This window comes from Amblyomma americanum, chromosome 5, assembly GCF_052857255.1.
Source record: "Amblyomma americanum isolate KBUSLIRL-KWMA chromosome 5, ASM5285725v1, whole genome shotgun sequence".
Lineage (NCBI taxonomy): Eukaryota > Metazoa > Arthropoda > Arachnida > Ixodida > Ixodidae > Amblyomma > Amblyomma americanum.
Window position 1 is genome coordinate 74,794,401 of NC_135501.1, and position 19,446 is coordinate 74,813,846.

General features: G+C 45.6%; 1 protein-coding gene across 1 annotated transcript in view; it reads right to left on the minus strand.

Annotated features, from left to right (window-relative positions):
- LOC144133968 (uncharacterized) overlaps positions 1-12,870 on the minus strand; it is a 45,152-nt gene extending 32,282 nt beyond the window's left edge. The window contains exons 1-4 of the mRNA XM_077667008.1: positions 12,858-12,870; positions 8,734-8,834; positions 6,096-6,401; positions 1,876-2,101 (exon numbers count right to left, since the gene is read on the minus strand). Coding sequence (XP_077523134.1) covers positions 1,876-2,090 — 215 coding nt within the window. The 5' untranslated portion in view covers positions 2,091-2,101; positions 6,096-6,401; positions 8,734-8,834; positions 12,858-12,870. The remainder of the gene's footprint in view (positions 1-1,875; positions 2,102-6,095; positions 6,402-8,733; positions 8,835-12,857) is intronic.
- Positions 12,871-19,446: the final 6,576 nt, after the last annotated feature.

Consider the following 19,446-nt stretch of genomic DNA (forward strand, 5'->3'; position numbering starts at 1 on the left):
GGAAACTCAGTGAGGTCAAGATATCGGCGGTAGCAGACTACCCGCGGCCTAGAACAAATACGGACATTAGGGCATTTTAGGGCACACGGGATATTACAATCACTACATCCACGATTATGCAGCTTTGGCAAGCCCCCTGACCGATGCCCTCCGCACAACAGAGCCAAGAAATGTAGAAGCGTCCTTTTTAAACCTATAGAAGGTACTGATTAGCCACCCGGTTTTGCGCGCTCCGGAATACAACACGGAATTTACGGCCCAGTGTGATCCAAGTGGTCCAGGGCTAGGGGCTGTTCTCTGCAAGAGGCATGACGATGACAACGAACATCCCGTGCTCTACCTGAGCCGAAAACTGAGCTCTCGAGAGATGGTGTACTGCGTGTCGGAAAAAGAGTGCGCTTTCATTGTTTGGGCTATTTAGAATCTAGGATGCTATCTCGGAGGCGGCATATTCATTGCAGAGAAGAACCATTGCCTCCTTTTATGGCTGCAAACCACGACATGAAAGAACAATCGCCTTCTGAGGTAGACTTTGAATGGAAACGAGGACGCACTAAGCCGTTCTTTATAAGCAGTCCGGTGTACTCTTCAGGTAAGTTTTTTTTTTTTTTATTTCGTGCGTTGATGTGTGTGAATGTGTGTAGTAGCATACTTGGTTTCCGCTGCATACGTGGGTCCTGGGAGTTTTCAGTGTGGGCTTTTCTTTAACAGCTATAGTAACCAGATTGTAACAATCCGTCTTTTAAACTGGATTTCTTAGAGCGGAGTTGAGTGCTTGCTTTGACACGTGGTTGACACCTTAAAAAATTTGTTCAACGTCAGAGAAGACAATGTTGAGAGCGACAAAGAAGCTTTCGTTCTTGTGCAAGCATTTAAGTCGTCTCTTCGTGCAGCAGCAGTGACTGCTACCCACCGAGCCTCGTCTGGCGGGGGAGGAAGCTATTACAACCCTGCTGGCGACACATTTCATCATCCGATGACCCCACAAAAAAAAAGGATGCCAGGTGAAAGCACCTGCGGAGATTTTCCCACGCTTGGCTCGGGGAGGCGAAGGGGGGGGGGGGGAAGAGCGTAATAGCCTTCCTTTTGACTCGTTCCCAGCAAGAAGAACGCCTGGGGCAGCGACCGAATATGGACAGACGACAGGGGTAGAGGGGAACGGTGCCTTCAATTAATTAACCGTGTCCGACAGGAGCCCGCCCGAATCGGAGAGAGCTTGCCGTGTTGTGGCTAGCGGTGCCGCACGAATCACCTGCGTGCCGCCTGCAAGACTGTTGCACCTTTGTGCGAAATAGCAGCGCAACAGCAATTCCACCTCGGCAGTTCCCATGGGTGGACTCAACAACGAGTGCGTCCCCTTGCTAGGTGCTGGGCAACTTTTTCCATCTTGGAGAAATGTGCCACGTGTTGCATGGACCACTGCCGCATGAAGGGGAGTTAAAGAGCGTGCTGCCTGAGAACGGACGCTCTGGGCCATGGTGACAAAACTCATCCAGTCGCTTGGAGCATGAACTCTTGACTATTGACTGCTTTCTTTTATTCATAACGTAAACAAGTTTCCTCATAGTGTCATTAATCCGGCCTGTTTTCGTTTTCCGAAATTTCAAGTTCCGCCTTTCCTCAGTTCGAAGACTCGGACACGCTGCCGAAAGGAGCCCGAGTTCAAGTGGGCCCCTGCGTCCACGACACTTTGCAATATGCCTGCCGGTAACAAATTTTGATCACGTTTTCAGCAGGAAGCATAAGAGCTTCCAATTGTAATATACGTGCTCGTCACAAATTTTGATCACGTGTTACTGTGTTAGACCGCAGGAAAAATGACTTTAGATTACTGGATGGCACTTGCCAGTACGTTTAATCGAAGATTTCACTTACATGGGAGAGAATGAAACGCCAAGAGTTGTTTTCGCCATCTCCGTTTTCTGCTTCAGAAAGTAGTCGAAGCCGGCCTTGTAGGGCTCCCTTACGACGTTCTTCTGGTCGTCGTAGAGCGACTCGAAGAACAGGAAGTCGCACAAGCCGTCCTCTGGTACCACGCTGTGTGCGGTGAACTTGCTGCTCACTGTGCAGAGCATTGGGCTGATCTTCATTACATCTGAGCCTGCGAGGGAGAGAGACAGTACAAAGCTAGTTTCTGCATTGTAAGCGGAAACATAGCTTAGTGCACTTAAGGCACTGAGAGTGTTTACTGGATTTTCCGTGCTGGCACCAGCACCGTGACTATAAGGCGTAATGAGTCAAGGACTCATTACGGCCTCCTGGAAGCACGCATCAAGGGAATAATGTTAACGATCGTCAGAAACTTTAAAATTGTGCTTTACGACGCTGAAACGGGGTGGTTACTACAGAAATATGCGCAACAAGCTTCATGGCAGGCTTTAAACGAGGACTACGAAATAGCGAGCTTACGCCCGCTATCTTTCTGCGTTAGCAAATTAGAAACTACAGTGCGAAAATAAATAAATGAAGAAAACTTTAGATGCCGAAGTGATGCACCAAGCATAAAGTTCTTCTACTGCACACTATTCAGTGTATTTCTTTTATTTTTCGCTCTTTCTTCATCTGCTTACCAACAAGCCAAGCCATATATAATACAGTGCTTCCGTATGTGTCTACGCAAGCACAACGCTTGACTGGAAATTAAATGAGGCCCGCGCTGCTCCGTGGGCCGGCTGTAAAGCTGCTTCAAGCATTATGTGGGATTTTTTGCTGGGAAAATTTGCTGGTAGCGACAATTCTATGCGCAGTATACGAGCACAACGAAAGAGCCGGCGTTAATAAAAATGACGTGAGGTGTTTCCACGCATACTACTCTGCGCATGCAGATCGCAAACCTCAGTGTAAAATTCTGTGAGCCTAAAGAAGATCAGCAGTTTTTCAGCGGTAACCATACAAGCCATGCGGGACTTCTTCTCTGCTTCAATAACACGGACCCGCGGCGCTGAAATTTTCACATATACTTGTAAAAATTACAAACTGCCTTCCAAGTCGTCTCCTTCGTATAGTGGATAGTGTCCTAGTCTCAGTCGAAAGGTTACTGATTGAAATTCTGGCACAAACTACATTTTAGTGTTTTTTGATTCATAACTTTTTTTTCCATGTATATCAGCTATTCAGTAGTTCTTGAATGCTTTTATTCCAGACCTGCATGGTACCTTACAACCAGTACCGCCCGGTACGAAGCGTCCCAGTATTACGCATAGCAGACTACAGCTCCATATTTGGCCCGTAAGCAGGTATGACTACAGGATAGTAGACTGCATTGGCTCTGGATCTTGCAATAAGATGACGGCAGCGTGCAAACGTGTTCGCTATCTTAACGCAGATTCTTGATCACAAGTTAAATATATTTAAGGATTGTGGTAGAACGTTTGTCACACTATCGGAAAAAATTTGTTTATTACGGCTATTTTTCGGGCAGCTAATAGCTGCAATAATAGTGCCGGTTCATAAAGGGAATCACATAATTCTTTAATAAATCACCGCCTAATAAAATCTCATGCGCAAAAACATTGAGGGGATTTAGCTTAGATTGTCGGCCAACGTCGCATGGAAGGTCAAACCATGCTGTGAGTGTCAATGCCAAAAGACGCCACCCCATACCAACACCTAAAATGCATTTGCACTTGCACTTTCAACCGGTTGCAATGGATCTCCTCGGCCACTTCCCAACGCCAACATCGGCAACAAGTGCTTCATCGTTACAACAGGCTTACAAGCTACACCGGAGCAAAGCTCTGCCTAATGAAGCTGCTACAAAAGTCGAAAAACTTATTCGAGCAGATCTTTTTCCGCCACTGCGGCCCTGAAGTTTTCATCAAGAATAGGGGAGTATAATTTACAGCTGAGCTTTGCCAAGCCATTCTGAACTGCAGCTGCACCAGACACCGACAACTTACAGCATACCGTCCGCATGCTAACGGACATACGAAGCGCCTCAAAGAAAAACATCGCTGACATGCTTGCCTGACAGGCCGCCAAACAAAACAACCGGGATAATATCCTTCCTTAAGCAGTCTTTGGATATAAATCCGCTGTGCAGGAGACCACCCAGGTGATACCATTTAGGCTACGAGGGTAGACGTGCGGGCTAGTTGTTGGTTCATACTTGGTTTAAACAGCGCAGAAGACGCGGACGTAGAACGGACACACAAGACACACACAGCGCCGTGTGTGTCTTGTGTGTCCTTTCTACGTCCGCGTCTTTTGCACTGTTTAAACAAAGTATATACCATTTAGGCTCGTCCGCGGGAGAGAGGCAACCACCACACTTGATGCCATGCTCTAAAACGGCACCGATGAAGACAACATCGACGTTGCTGCCTACCTTCAGCGCACAGAAGAAGCCCGGAGACGACCTGCTGCCGATCGATCCTGATGAACAGCGCTCCGATGGCCTAAGAGTCAATCTACGCCTACGCCCCACGAAATACAAGCCCGATCAGCGTGTGTGTATGGACGCACATCTACTGCCGCGGTCTCAGCGAAAAGGTTTTGCACCGCTATTTCAGCCCTTACAAGATTATTCGTCAAATCAGAGAACTTGACAAATCCCCCATAGAATTAGAGCATCTCAGCTCTGCGCCGTTCACTCCCGGAAGTCTTGCATGTAGAGCACCTAAAGCGTTATTAAGGACGATAATAGACGCTTGTGTTTTCAATCTCAGTGCTCATGTTTGCATTCTTTTTGCTGTAAAGCATCGAACCGATGCTTTTTTGAGAGCCAAGTAATACCGCGAATATTTATAATGTTTCTTCAGCGCCTCCTCCCGCTGGTTTCTCACTTTATGGAAGGCGCTTCCTTAACCACGCGCGTCCATGTGCAGCTGCTTCCTATTTTTCCGTGTTGCGGTAGTTGCTTTGGGTTCCTTATCTCGAAGGTCCCTTGCAAACTTTATATAAACGCGGCTAAGAGCGGCAGGCATTTTGTCCGAAGACCACGAACCACGTTTGTTGCTAAACCACCGCTGAGTCACTCAGTGCTTTGTGGGCGCAAGCCAGCCCCAATAAAGTGTTTTGTATAGAACCCTCCTGCCAGTATTCCTGCTTGTCAGACTGCCGTCACCACTACGTCACAATATCGGGCAGGTAGTAGCCGCGTGATGCGTTGACTACTTCTGAGTGGCGAGTTGTATAGACAGGAGATATGTCTTGAATATATTAGCCACTCAGCACGAAATGCCTTTCTGCGGAACAAGAGCCAAATCTGCTTTGTCATTGCGTTAATTTTACCAGTGCTCGGCTTCTAGGATTTTCATCTTGACTGTCAACAAATATGGACAGCAAACGGTTAACACAACATATGGGCGTGGGGTGTACGTGGCTTAACGTTCCCAAGCGTTATCGAATATTAGCTCCGGTTACATGGGTTTCGAAGGACGCAGGAATCTCGACCGCCCGCCGTTCTTTGAACTTCCACTGACATCGCGCAGAATACGGGCGCCTTGCATTTAGACGCTATTGAAACGCGGCCACTGACGCCGGGATTGAACCAGCGTCGTCGGCCTCAGCAGTTAAGTTCCCTGACCACTGAGCCTCAAGACGAGTACGAGTACTCACACAATGTGGTGACCTCTACGCACATTATAAAGGCGCATCACTGAGATAAAATGAGGACCCTCATTTTCAGTGTCCTTCTGGAAGCATTAAAAAAGCCAACTATCGCTGAAGAATAGAGCAGTAGAGCAGAAATTAGAAGCATGTGGAGTAATTTTAAAATTCGCATAATTATACAGAATAACCCTCAGCTACTAGCCGTTGTCTCTTGTTTGTTTTGTTTTGTTCTGTTTTCGGTTTTTCTTTCTATGCGTTTTCTTTTATCGAGTTCTCTTTTTTTCTTTTAGTTTACATTTTGCATCCGCTCTACACTTCGGGTATATCGTTGCTAATTTATAGTTCATAGTGAATTCTCCATTTAGTTGCATTATTTTAATGAGGCATGTTCATGCTTATGACTGCTGTTTCGTTAAGTTTGCGGCCACTGCTGATTTTTCTAAGGACCAAATAGAGGATGTTAGTGGCTATACACTAATATATTTCCCAACCGCTACAACTGCGCATTCACGGCACTTTTACACTTGAGGTACACTGCTTACGTTTTGGTAGTCCTGTAGTCGTCGTGGTGCTCGTTGTCGTCGTGGTTGTAATGGGCGCCGCCGTGCTGCGAGTTGTGGACTCTGTGGGCGTACCCCAGGTTGCAGGAAAAGTAGTCGTTATCGCCGTTCTCGGAAGATGGGTCTCAAGTGGAGTTGTAGCAACGGTTTTCAAGCTTGTTTCCGACGCAGTTCGAGTGGATGCCCCGCCCGTTGTACGCTCCGATGTATGTGGGGTACGTCCTCTGCTGGAGCTGTTTTCTTTTCTACCATTCAACGATGTACTTGTATAGTCGTCATCAAACACGCCTAGGAGAAAATAAAAAAAACTGTCTAAGCCGCAATTGAACACAACTATATATTTATATTTGGTCCTCTTACTATTATTTAATATACGTGAGACTTTTTAAATGCTCCTCAAGACACACCTCTCTAGAAATAAATGGCGATTTCAAGTTTTTTTTGTTTATGCGCACAAAATAAGGCATTGCAATGGGCAAGATTGCGTGCTTATGGCAGCGCCAGCGTGTGTCCGAACGAATTGTAAGCGTATTGGCCAATCGTGAATTCTGTGTATCTTCATATATTTTTAGTTTAGAAATACGTGCATTGCTATGATCGCCACCAAAACCTGTATGAAAAGATAAGCATCCACACATAACGGTCCAGAGCCGATCATGCCGAAGCGACTACACTGCTGAAAATAAAGAATGCTCTACTATGAAGTCGTGGGAAAAGGCATTTAGACTTTGCGCCGCACAGCAGATACAGGTATATAGACGCCTGTTTGCTTCCGCCGCAGTGGCTGAGTGGTTACGGCGCCCGGCTGCTGGCCCGAAAGACGCGGGCTCGATCCCGGCCGCGGCGGTCGAATTTCGATTGAGGCGAAATTCTAGAGGCCCGTGTACTGTGCGATGTCAGTGCATATTAAAGAACCCCAGGTGGTCGAAATCTCCTAAAACCTTCACTACGGCGCCTTTCATAGCCTGAGTCGCTTTGGGACGCTAAACCCCCATAAAACCAAAAAAATCTTGTTCCAACTTCCCAGCACGTGATAGCGGAACATGCGTCTAGGACGCCTAATGCGCCCGTACTATGTCACCACGGGAAACGTCTGCCTTGGCTGCAGCGATCCTGGGCTACGGTTACCTGCCTCCTTGAACTGTTGGTGGAGGGGCGTAGCTTCTGCTCTTTTTGTTTTAAAGAAAGACCAGAAAGTTAGTCAGCTCTGCGATCCCGTCCCTCGGTATTTGATTGCCTCCCATGTATTCCAGAGACTCGACACCCCAACTCCAGCTTATTTGACTTAAAGCTACCACTGTCCATACGACAAAGGCTCTTAGAGTGAATAGGAGCAAGAGAGCACGTCTCTATTTACTACACGTCTCCAGGGCTTCACAGTAGTACATGATCCATAGCCCTAACTTTTTGTAAGAAATGGAAAATTGGAAACTATCGGTTGGGTATCTTGCCCACCGTGTGGAAAGATTTTTATACCCTGTATGAAAGAGCGGAGACTTAAGGGTACAGCACACTTTTCGCTCACACTTTCCCATCATCCAATGACGGCAAACATTACCTATTTAAGGAGCACTAGCAGCAAAAGTGTTGGGACATTTGTAAAACGTAGTCATGGTTTCTGAGGTGCCGCGCTTGGTGCCGCCGTCATGCGCTGTAGAAGGGACGTTTAAAAGTATATGAGTTGGAAATTATACTATGCATGCAGCAATTAATGTCGTAGTCTAATAACACTTAGTGAGAAGAGACGTTGAAAGATGTCTTTGACGAACCGATTTTAAATTCTTGGAAGTAGATTTTTACGCGATGGGAGGAAGCCAAATGTCCAGAGCAGCCAGTACAAGAAACACAACTTTCTAACCTGAATGGTTTGAAAATTGGCATATATCAATTTGTCGTTGCGCAGATGAACCGTTCGGGGTTCTCTGCTCACCTGAGGAAGGTATGAAGCACAAGAGCGCCGTGCTATATATAATAATGCGTTCAGACTTGTACAATTCTGATTATTCTTTCATACCCTCTGAGTTAAGGTTCTGGGTAATTTTTGTGATAATCGCGCAGATTATGTTTTCTTCTCTTAGTCATTTCCCGGGACGAATTATCTTTACTCAAACCAAGGTGCTTTTTACTGAAGGAGATCTATAAAATGTGTAGAACGCATCGAGTGGGGTGATGAGTGAGGAGAATTGCATGGCAATTAAGTTGTGTTTTGGTTAACTGTGGAGGGGAATCCACGCATGCGGAATAGGTTTGTAATAAAGGAGTTATTACTCACTGTTACCTACCCAAGCGCCGCCATGCTCCCTTATTGCAAAGCTGCTCCAGCTTGGAGGATTCTCTTTATCTTTTGGCAAATAGAGTCCCCTCTTCGAGTTACTGATCAGTTCGCTCTCGCCCTACCATAAGCATACCGTCCCGCGTACCTCAGCTGGTAGATCGACTTCTCTTGTGAAGCGGTGGTCCCGAGATCCAACCAATTTTTCTTTATCTACGAAGTTTCTGAGAAAACTGTATAGCTATCTTTTGTAGCCGTATGGAGGGGCTGGCGTGGATGCAAATAAGTAATTAATCGCTTATGAGAGTTTAGTAATCATAAATGCAGCGAAAATAAAATCCGTCTCACCTGTTGAGAGCAGGGAAACTGCGACGGCTAGAGAGATGAGGAAGCCAATTGCGAGTGCAAAGCAACAGGCGATGGCGCAAAATTCCTGCTGCCGCGTGTCACTGCAGGCAATTTTTTATCAAGCGGTAACCATCGGGAAGTTCTACCTCTCATAATAACACATCAAGACGTATGATCAACGTGTTTTGTCTAGTCAGTTACATGCAGTTGTCGAATTCCGCGAAGTTTGATCGATCTCGAATAGGTACTTAGCATTTTGAAAGGTGTGCAGCAAAATAAAAAATTTCACTTTCCGTACTTCACTTTCCGTAACATTTGCATGCGCAGGACTATCTTACTAAAAACAGAGATGCCTCTATCATAGCCGGTGTGACGAAAATTTTTTGAGGAGCACAATGGAAGTTCCTCCCTGCTTCAGTGGATCTGGGAGTAGGGACAGTGGTCAAAGCTGTTCTCTATAAGCTGCTTCGCATATTTTTAAGGAGTATTCTTTTGAATAATGTGTGTTTCTGCACCGCTCAGCGTTTATAGTTCTTAGTTATTCAAGACGTTACGCTTCTTCGAGGAAAATTTAAAGATTGCCCATATCTCAGAACTACACGTTACAGCCAAAACCTACACAAGCCCTTAATGTTAATGTTGGTGTAAGGCACTATAATTACTGCTATAATTTTGTCTCTCCTGCCGTACTGCATGAACCTGCTGGTATAAGTAATTTGCACAGGTGCGTTAGACCATATTGGTCGCAGGCGTAGTTGCGAAAGGCTTCAACTTGTGACATTTTTATGCTCCACACGAACTGTAGTATAGTTTCCCTACGCAATAATTATAGCTAAAACCCTTCAAATTTGCTGTAAATTTGTAAAAACGAGTAAACTGCAGCTGGAAATATACCGTAGCTCTATTGCAATGTTGTTTTGCTGCATTGTTCTTGCAAAGCTGTCTTATGTCGCTGTTTTGAAAATATAGCAAGCAGCCTTAAGAAATACTTTAGCGAGATCAGCAGCTCGCATAAGTAGGACATTCTAACATTTTTAAGCTGACAGTCTCTTCTGAAATATTCCCGCTCCGCAACGCTTCCTGGATGAACCTCCACAAAATAAAAAATCATATATAGTTATATTTCATGCACTAATCATTAATCCTGCCTACAATACAGCGCGATTGGGTTTACTATACCGATCACGCGTCTATAACTTTCATGTGATGCGCTTTGAAACAGTTTGTGATATCAAGCAAAGTGAAAGCGTCTTCCACTCATTTGACGTGCTGTAAATATTCAGGCCTTTGAGCAGGAAAGGGCAAGACAAAGAAGGGCTGTGCTTGTTTTCGTAATACTTGCGTGAATACATGTCATTATGGTTTGATTTGGTTTGGTTTGGTTTACAGGGGTTTAACATCACAAAGCGACTCAGGCTGTGAGGGACGCCGGAGTGAAGGGCTCCAGAAATTTCAACCACCTGGGGTTTTTTAACGTGCGCTGATATCGCACCGTACACGGGCCTCTAGAATTTCGCCTGCATACAAACTCCACCGCAGCGACCGGGAACATGTTATGCATACTGAATAAGTATGTATAGCGAGATTGCTTCATCCTTCCACAACCTAGATTTCAAGCAACACTCAAGCTCCGCGTTGAGGGTATGACGCGATAGCGTAATGGGTTAATGTCCACATATGCAGAAAGTCATTCTCTACACTCATAGGTCCTTGGGAGTCCTCATACCGCCGAAACGCGCCTGACTCAAGTTGCAGTCGTAGTTCGTCGGCACATCAATCTCGACACACCCGATTCCACGAACGCCAGAACAGATTCCGCGCCGAACGAACGGGCAGCCAGCCGCTAGCTTCGTGGTGAACGCGCCTTGTATGTGCGTTGCGTTGGTCGCCGCCTACCGCGTGGTTCCTGCGTCCCCGCACGGCCCCACTGCGCCCGAACAAGACGAGCGGGAGGCGCTGCCGTCGCGCGCTATCTGTTGGGGCAGTTGGGTACATTGCGAGCAGGAGGGAGTGGTTTTAGTGGGCGCCGCTTGATGGCGCTACGTGCGCCCCAAGCGAAGAGGAAAAGTAGCAGAAACGTAGATTTATTGTTATTATTATTATTATTATTATTGTTATTATTATTATTATTATTATTATTATTATTATTATTATTATTATTATTATTATTATTATTATTATTATTATTATTATTATTATTATTATTATTATTATTACTCGCTTAACTGCGAATTCTGTAATTTCCACGCTCATATTTAATAATATACACCACAGTACATGTCTCTAAATCACCCTTCTAAGATAGCGCCGTATTAACTAGACGTGCCTTTGTTCATTCCAAACCGTCGAGCTGGCGTGGTGGAGCGGTTATCGTGCTCGTATCACACACTGGGGGCCCTGGTTCGATTACCCACCTCGACCGATCTCCTACTCGGTTTTATTTATTAACGCTTTTGGGACTTTGCGCTCACCGCCAGCGCTGCCGACACCTACGACGACACCGGCTTTCTTTCGACACGAGGTCCTTAACGCTACAGCGCTAAGAAGATCCTGGCACCATTTTCAATCTCACGCTATTTATTGCATGTTGTTCGCTGCACATATCGGAACAACTAGACGAATTTTGAGCTCATAACGTGAAGGGAATAACTTACCTGAATTTTTAAAAGCGCTCCTAAACCTATGGCAGTCAGGCAGCACTGGTGCGCTCGCGACTCCTGATGACCTAAGCCGACGGTCACGTGCTTCCACTGAACGACTGAACTGCCAATTCTGAGCACAGTAAAGGCCCTCAAACTTGCTCAAGTAATGCCAACCTTTCAGCAATGCCGCCCTGCAATGAGCCTTCCGTCTTTTACTCCCCTAGACGCTGGACGCGGCTGTCATGCGTCTCTCCAGGCATGCCCTGGAAGTCATTTTTGGTGCATGAATAGATGTCTCTGCACCAAAATGAGAAGAGAAAGCGTAGGTGGGAACAGGAGATTAAGAGAAGAGAACTTTGGAAGTTTGAGGGGCCTCCGCGCTGGCTCACTCGTTACGGCGCTAGCTGTTGACCCGAAAGACGTGGGTTCGATCCCGGCCGCAGTGGTTGAATTTATATGGAGGCAATATGCTAGAGAGCCGTGTATACTGTGCGATGTCAGTGCACGTTAAAGAACCCCAGGTGGTCGATAATTATAGAGCCCTTCACTACGGCTTCCCTTATAGCCTGAGTCACTTTGGGACGTTAAACCTCCATAATCATAAGCGTAAACAGAAGTTCGAGGGGCTTTAGAGCATAGAGAATCAGGTGGCCTGTTGTTCAGGCATGGGGTTAGGAATGGTGAAGGAGAAAGTTGAAGGGGGACAACGGCAACAAAGGTCTGTGTCTTTCCCTTTACTTTCTAGGCTCTGCTTGGTCTCGCCGACTTCGCCAAAATGTGCCACGGTCGGTCTGAAGTTTTGCAGCGGACGATGACGCTGTCTGGTTATGTCGTCACTCAGGCTGCTTCAATATCACCGTCGCATCCAAGAGGAGCGGCTTACAGCCAATGAATTCAAATTGATATTTTAAACTGAAATGCGAACGTTAAGCCATACTTCTTTTTTAAGCTACGCATAATAAATTTGGGGCTAGTAGCTGCAACGTAAAAGCTCAGCTTGTTCTTATGCCATGTCATGAACCCTTGAAGTATACCCTTGCGTCCAAAGCTTGCCTATATCCCGTGAGTGAAATTTAATACCGGCCAAACTTTTTCCGTTGAGATTTGTAAATAATCGTCTTTTGACAAGCGGTTATGGCGCATATTTAGGTGAAACAAAAATTATTTTGTGAGACATGGAAACATATCGTTCAAGAAACCATTTTATAGTGTTTATAAGCGTTATATACAAACTCCATACAGTAGCAACAAAAAAACTACATCCCTTAAGCCCTACGTATATTCTATAATGAGCTGAAAAAGTTCTCTAAGGTGTTGCTGGTTATATTGCGTCAGAACCGGCGTTAACTGGGAATTTCTTTAGAAGTGAACAAAAAATTTTGATTTAGTGAATGTTCCGTCAATTCTCCCTGGTGGCAGCATAGAAAAAGTAGGGTATATAAGCGGTCACTAAGAGAGTTTTTCGGGCGTAAAAATCCTTACCTTAAGGTCTGTTCAGCTGAAATGATGTAATAACGCTAAACGGGATTCAAGATGGAACAAAAAATTAGACCTTTTGTTGCCAAATGAAATCAGCACAAACGGACCTGTGGCATATTCTGAATGGTAATGATTTTCTGAGTGAGCTTTAACCCTGAGCTCATACAAACATAGTTCAGCTGCAAAGGCATGAGGAAGGTAATTACCGCGCAAAGTACGCTACCGCAATATGGAACATAACTTGCTGTTGAACGAGTTGGTTTGACATGAGTGTAGCAACCGGTGCCGACACGAAGGAAAAAAATTCATTTCATTTTCAATTTTAAGCATTAAGGGTTATGGCTATATATATCGCCGTCAACATCGAAGGTGAGCTGTGTTTTTATAGTTTTCTTAATTGGCAGTTCTTGACATGTTTTTAAAGACTGAAGATCAAAACCACGCATTTTAAAGCTCGTCACTTGGCTTTATCAAAATACGTATCAATAAATAGTGCCTCTCTTGTTGATAAAATGTAGGCGCATTTGGTGTATTCGATGATGTAAAAGAAGCTATGATGCTACGAAGCGCCGCGGTGCCATTTTATAAATATGTAATACGAGACAGTCAACTGAACAAAATTTCAAATACATATTTCGGGCAGTCGGCACTTCTATAACCACCATGGGATTAAGAAAATTTAAAAACAGGGCTCACCTTCGATGCTGACGGCGAGCAAATCTACAATAATAACTGGCTTTCTGAAATATAGATATCTAATGTAAATTTATATTTTAACCTAGTAATCAACTAATTATTGATCGATATGAGCTATATAAATCCGCCTTGCTGCACAATTCAGCTCGATACAGTGCACAGAAATATCTCTCACAGTTTTTGACATAAACATCTGTAAAAGTTAAAACAACTCACTCTGTATAGGATAATTACCGGTTAATGTCATACGCAATTAGAATTATGTGTTGACCTTTCAAATTATGCTCCCATCAAGCACCAGTGGCATTTAACTGCGTGATAGCATAGATTTCTGCCTGTGTTGCAGAATACAAATAAACTGTGCCTGCAATAGCCGACCTCATGTGTTATTCGCAGTCAAAGGAAGAACTATTCGTGTTGCTCGCGATATTAAGTGCTCCTGTATTTAGTAAGTACTCATTAAATTTTTTTGCCTGCGAGGTTTCATCATAGGCTGTGCCAACAAAATTCAGTTCTCGAAGCTGTTTGTTCTCGCCTCTTCACATGAGGTTATTAGGAGTTTGTCATGCTCATCTTGGGTTGTTCGTGACACCTGGAACCGTTTATTTAACTGGTATGTCCTGTGTGGCCAAGGAGGAGGCTCTGAATGGTTGTTTTTTTTTATAGAGGCTCTACTAAAAAAGGTAAATAGTTCTTCAATTGTAAAAAGCACCTTTGGACAACTCACTGCTTACGTTTGCTTTATACGCAGCCCTGCCATCGAAATTAAATAGGTTCCCGAACCACCGGTGAAGAGACTGCCTGGACTTAATTAAAACTGGATCAAGTGACGCTTCAACGTGGTAAACGCTAAATGCCTTGAAGGAACTGAGGAAATGCTATGCAAATAAAATGACTTGCAGAGATAAAAATCCACTTACCTGTCAGTTGTTGAGAGTCATACTGCTCGTCTAAAAACAGAAATAGTTATGTATAGAGTACAATTTAAATATATGCCCCTTCCTTGGTGTCCTTTTTGTTACGAATATTCCCTCCATCACCAATAACTCTCATAAAATATTCGTTTGTGTTATCTATAAAAGCAACTCTCTGAGTGGAAAGTGTGACCATGAGACTTTTGTTTCGACATCTAGAGATCTTTTCCTAAAATTTCAGCTTAATTTTTTTTTTCTTGCGCTTTAGAAAAATGGAGCAGGTAGGAGTACAGAGTTTTTGCCAGCAAGTCACTAGGAATTGCCGATACTACTTTCGATAGATACGAACGATTTAGTGCGCGCAAAAAAAAAACAATTACTTTCGTCGCCTTTTTACGAAATCAAAACCGAAACAGACGCACATGTTTCTTCATTCGTTCGATAATATGAACCGCGGCGGCTGCGTTTTCATGGAGGCAAAACGCTAAGGCGCCCGTGTGCTGTGCGATGTCCGTGCACGTTAAAGATCCCCAGGTGGTCGAAATTATTCCGGAGCTCTCCACTACGGCACCTCTTTCTTCCTTTCGTCATTCACTCCCTCTATCCCTTCCCATACGGCGCGGTTCAGGTGTCCAACGATGTACGAGACATATACTGCGCCATTTCCTTTCCCCCAAAACCTATTATTATTATTATTATTATTATTACTATTATTATTATTAGATAATATGAGGGCAACCTTATCATTTAAAGCGCTGCCGTGACCAGATATTCAGGAAAAAATCACCAGTTAACGAATTTACATCCATTAAAGCTTGAGCAGAGATTGCTCAGGTGTGAAAAGACTCGAAAGGACTTGCGCTAAGAGGAGCTCCGATATTTATTAATTTTAATACCTCTAGAGGGCCTGGTGCTTCATATTTTATCTGAGGGGGCAGGAAACACAGGAAAAAGAAATTAAAAATTGTGATAAATTGATGCACAAAACAATAAAAATCTTTGCAGCGAGGTTAAAATCTTTAAAACAAGTTTAATAAACGCTATCTCTGCCCTAGCTCAGAAGCTATAGTCCAAGCTGATTACGTTTTATTTTTAGTGTCAACGTCTACGGTTGTGGACTTCAAGAAGACAGGGATACGCACCTCCTGAGGCTGGTTTGGCTGTTATGCTCACACTGAGAGCAGATGAAATGTCAGGAGCCTTGTCTTCATATTCGGTGTGCCATATTCTAAACGATATTCGTTCATGGTATCTGTAAGGAGCGCCTCAGTTTTGGACATCCCTAGCTTTTTTTTATCTTTAAACCGGTTTGTGTGGAAGCGTTCCACCATCTTTTAGCCGCCAAGGTGATTGAGTATGGGCCGTGGGGGCACGAATGAAATTACACGAACAGTTACCGGTTAAGTTGCCGAGCGGTACCTGTGTCCCGGCGACCTTTTCGCGAACAGTCCGTCACGTCAGAAGAGGAGAGCGGAGCACATTTTGCGTTGCATTGTTTAAAATAGCGCCTCTTGGCGATCGTCAATCGCGCCAACGCACTTAAAGGTAACTGCGTTGTCTGAACTACGAAAAGAGTGCAGTAATCAATGTTCTGCCCTTTTTTTGTGGAACCCTCAGAGAACGAAAGCATTCTTGGTCGGCGCGCCCCGCAGAATGTAGCGACTCGGAAACAAAACAAGCCGTTATTCCAAAGATTGCGCCGGTAGGGCCATCTTGTTTGTCGGCCGTGGAGTTTCGCCAAAAGAGAGAAATGTTTTCCGGGGTTTTGAAGACGTTTCTTCAACAAAGGCTTGAAATTTAGTGCCATTTTGGCCACACTAAGTTTTTTTTTAATCATCGCACACCACGACACTCAGACACCAACAAACAAAGGCTATTCTTGGCACCTACCGATTATGTTTCCTCACAAACGGTGAATATGACCTTACATGCCCGCAATGCGGTGACGGGACGCAAGCCACCCAAGACCGTATTTTATAGGAATGCGCTAGAAAACCCCCTCTGACGACACTCTTGACAGCTCCCTCGGCGGAGGAATGGGACAAGCTCTTGGACAGTTCAAGATAGGATGGGATAGGATAGGATAGGATAACTTTATTGAGCTCTAGCTCAAGTGTTTTTATGCGGTTCAGATGAGTATATCTCCGCAGCGGTCAATTGCTCTTATTCCAGGGCTCCGATGGATGCTGCCATCATCTGAGCTCGCCGTATCAGACCCATCTGGTCATGGCGGCAGTCGCTGGAGAGCATACCCTCCCATTACTCCGCACTTGGGTTTGGTATAATTGGAAAGACGTCGAATTTTTCACATGCTCATGTCATGTGATATAGTGTAGGTTTTTCATGGCACCACGGACACTTATTTTCGTAAAGTCGAGCGTGAAATTTACTTAATGTGTTTAGGTTTGATATGACCCCGTTTCTAGTTGTCTCTATGTGACATCCTCTTCCTTGTTCAAGGAGTTGTGCGGTGGTGGGTACCGCATCCTGCTGCCTTTGTTGTTGTTTAGTATGGCCGAGTATTCCTTAGGTACTGGCAGGGACTCCTCAAGGTCGTTGACGTTCGATGCTCGGTAGTTAGTATATCCTCGAGCTATCCTGTCCGCCTCTTGGTTTCCTGCCACCCCCGTGTGCTCCGGTACCACGATGATCTTATGTCTACAGAGCGGATTATGCGGAGCGCTTTGTGACCGACTCTGCCGCAAAGATTGTTGCGGCAGGCTGCTTGTGAGTCAGTAAGAATTGCTAGTGACCACCCAAACCGATAGCCCTCCGCGGCCGCTAGAGCGACGGCCGTCTCTTCAACCTCGGCTATCGTGCAGTCTTGCAATGAGGCACTGGTAATCTCGTGTAATTCCGAGTTGACTACAGTTGCCACTGTATTGTTGGTGTAAGCCTGTTATACGTAGTGGCACAGGCAGGGGCCTATTGGATTACATTCTTTTTTGGCTGCCCCACCATAATTTTTGTATTGTTGGTGTCTTGTACCCTGGTCATGGCGTATGTGGCAGCGTCCACGTACACTGTTGTATCCTCGAATGCGTGTGTTTTCTTTAAGGTGTCAGCCCTTGCCTCTCTGCTGTCTTTGTAAGGATGGGGTCCGTATGTCTTGGTATAGGTGCCACCCCGAGCGCACTGCGGTACTCATCGGGGATCGTTTCGATTCTCAATATTTCCCGAATTTCCTCGGTGTAGCCTAGTTTCTTTACGAAAACTCTGCCGGTGGGGGTCTGCTGCCGTCTGCGCATTTGGGAGAGCTGCTGCGCTTCCTGTAGTTCTTCGAACGTGTTGTGCAGTCCCAATTCTAAGAGTTTTTCAGTTGAGGTGTTATGGGGTAGTCGAAGGGCGATTTTATACGCTTTGCGTAAAATCGCGTCCGCCAGTTGTATTTCGCCCTTGATATGGTTGTAGTACGGATGACTGTATGTCGCGCGGCTGACCACTAGGCTCCTGACCAGCTTGAGTGTGTCTTCTTCGCGCATGCCATGACGTCTATGTGAAATGCGCGTAATCATGCGGGTCACTTGTAGTGTAGATGCTTTTAATAGCGCAAGGGTATGAGTGTGTATCCACGTTCCTAGGACTCGCATCAGTCCCTTCTCTGTTCACCTTCGAGGTAGACTTTTAGTCGAAGTTCTTTACTGGTACAGACTGTTCAGCTCTGTTTTCTTCTCCCCACCCGTAGAAGCTCAGATTTTTCGTTCAAGCCCGCTCGCCCTCTTGCTTTTATGTAGTTTTCCACGCAGGTGGCCGCTTCTTGTAGCCTATCCTCTTTCTCTCAGAGTGAGCCAGTATTAGCCCACATGGTGATGTCGTCGGCACAAATGGCATGGTGTATGCCGTCGTTTTCTTTTAGTTGCTTCGCAAGTCCTATTATGGCCACGTTGAATAGCGTGGGCGAGATGACCGACCCTTGAGGTGTTCCCTTGTTAGGCGTTCGAAGCTTCGCTGACCGAAGTTTTCTTATACCGATGGTTGAAGTTCTGTTTGATACGAAAGTTTTGACGTAGCTGTGAATCCGCCCGCAGTTCAGGTCGCCCAGGCCCGTAAGGATTGCTTCGTGGCTCACATTGCCAAAAGCCCCTTTGATTTCTAGGCCATTATTGCGTTTTCTCTGTCCCTAGGAACGTTCTGAAGTACTTCTTCATATAATTGAAGGAGTACGTATTGAGTTGATAATTTTGCTCTAAACCCGAACATGCTGTGAGGGAATAGTTCGTTGTCTTCCGTGTAGTGTTGAAGTCTATGCGTTACCACTCGCTCGTATAGTTTTCTCAGGCATGCGAAACCGATATCAGTCGACGGTTTTCTATGTGCAGTTCAAGAAAAAATTAAGGACGCGTAAGCTTCGTCTTTATGAGTGGAACGCGGCAGCGTGTTGCAGCACTGCCAGGTGTATCATATCAGATGAAAGCACGCAAGCTATCTCTGTAGGCTTCCTTACCACGTGCTTATCCCTCGCCCTCTGTTTTCACTAACCCCTTTCCACCTTCGGCTATAAGTATCAGCGCTGAATAAACAAGCACGTTCTTTGTTATCCAGAAACACTGGCTGTCCATTCCTGTCGTCCCGCTCGAGAACGATACACCAGGGAGTCCACGGAACGCTATCAGCCGTGCCGTTAGACACCTCGCTCTGCTACGTACGTCGAAACGGACGCGCGCAGCGGCAAACCACGTAGAACCGCTGCCAGGTGCCTTGCCGAAACGCGTGGGGCGCAAGTTGCAGTCGTAGTTCGTCGGTACATCGTTCTCCACAAACCCGATACCACGAACGACAGCATAGCTTCTGCGCCGAACGAACGGGCAGCAAGCCGCAAGCTTCGTGGTGAACGCGTTTTGGATGTGCGCTGCGTTGTTCGCCGCTCACTGCGTGATTCCTGCGTGCCCGCACGGCCCCACTGCGCCCGAACAACACGAGCGGGAGGCGCTGCCGTCGCGCGCTATCTGTTGGGGCAGTGCCGTACATTGCGAGCAGGAGAA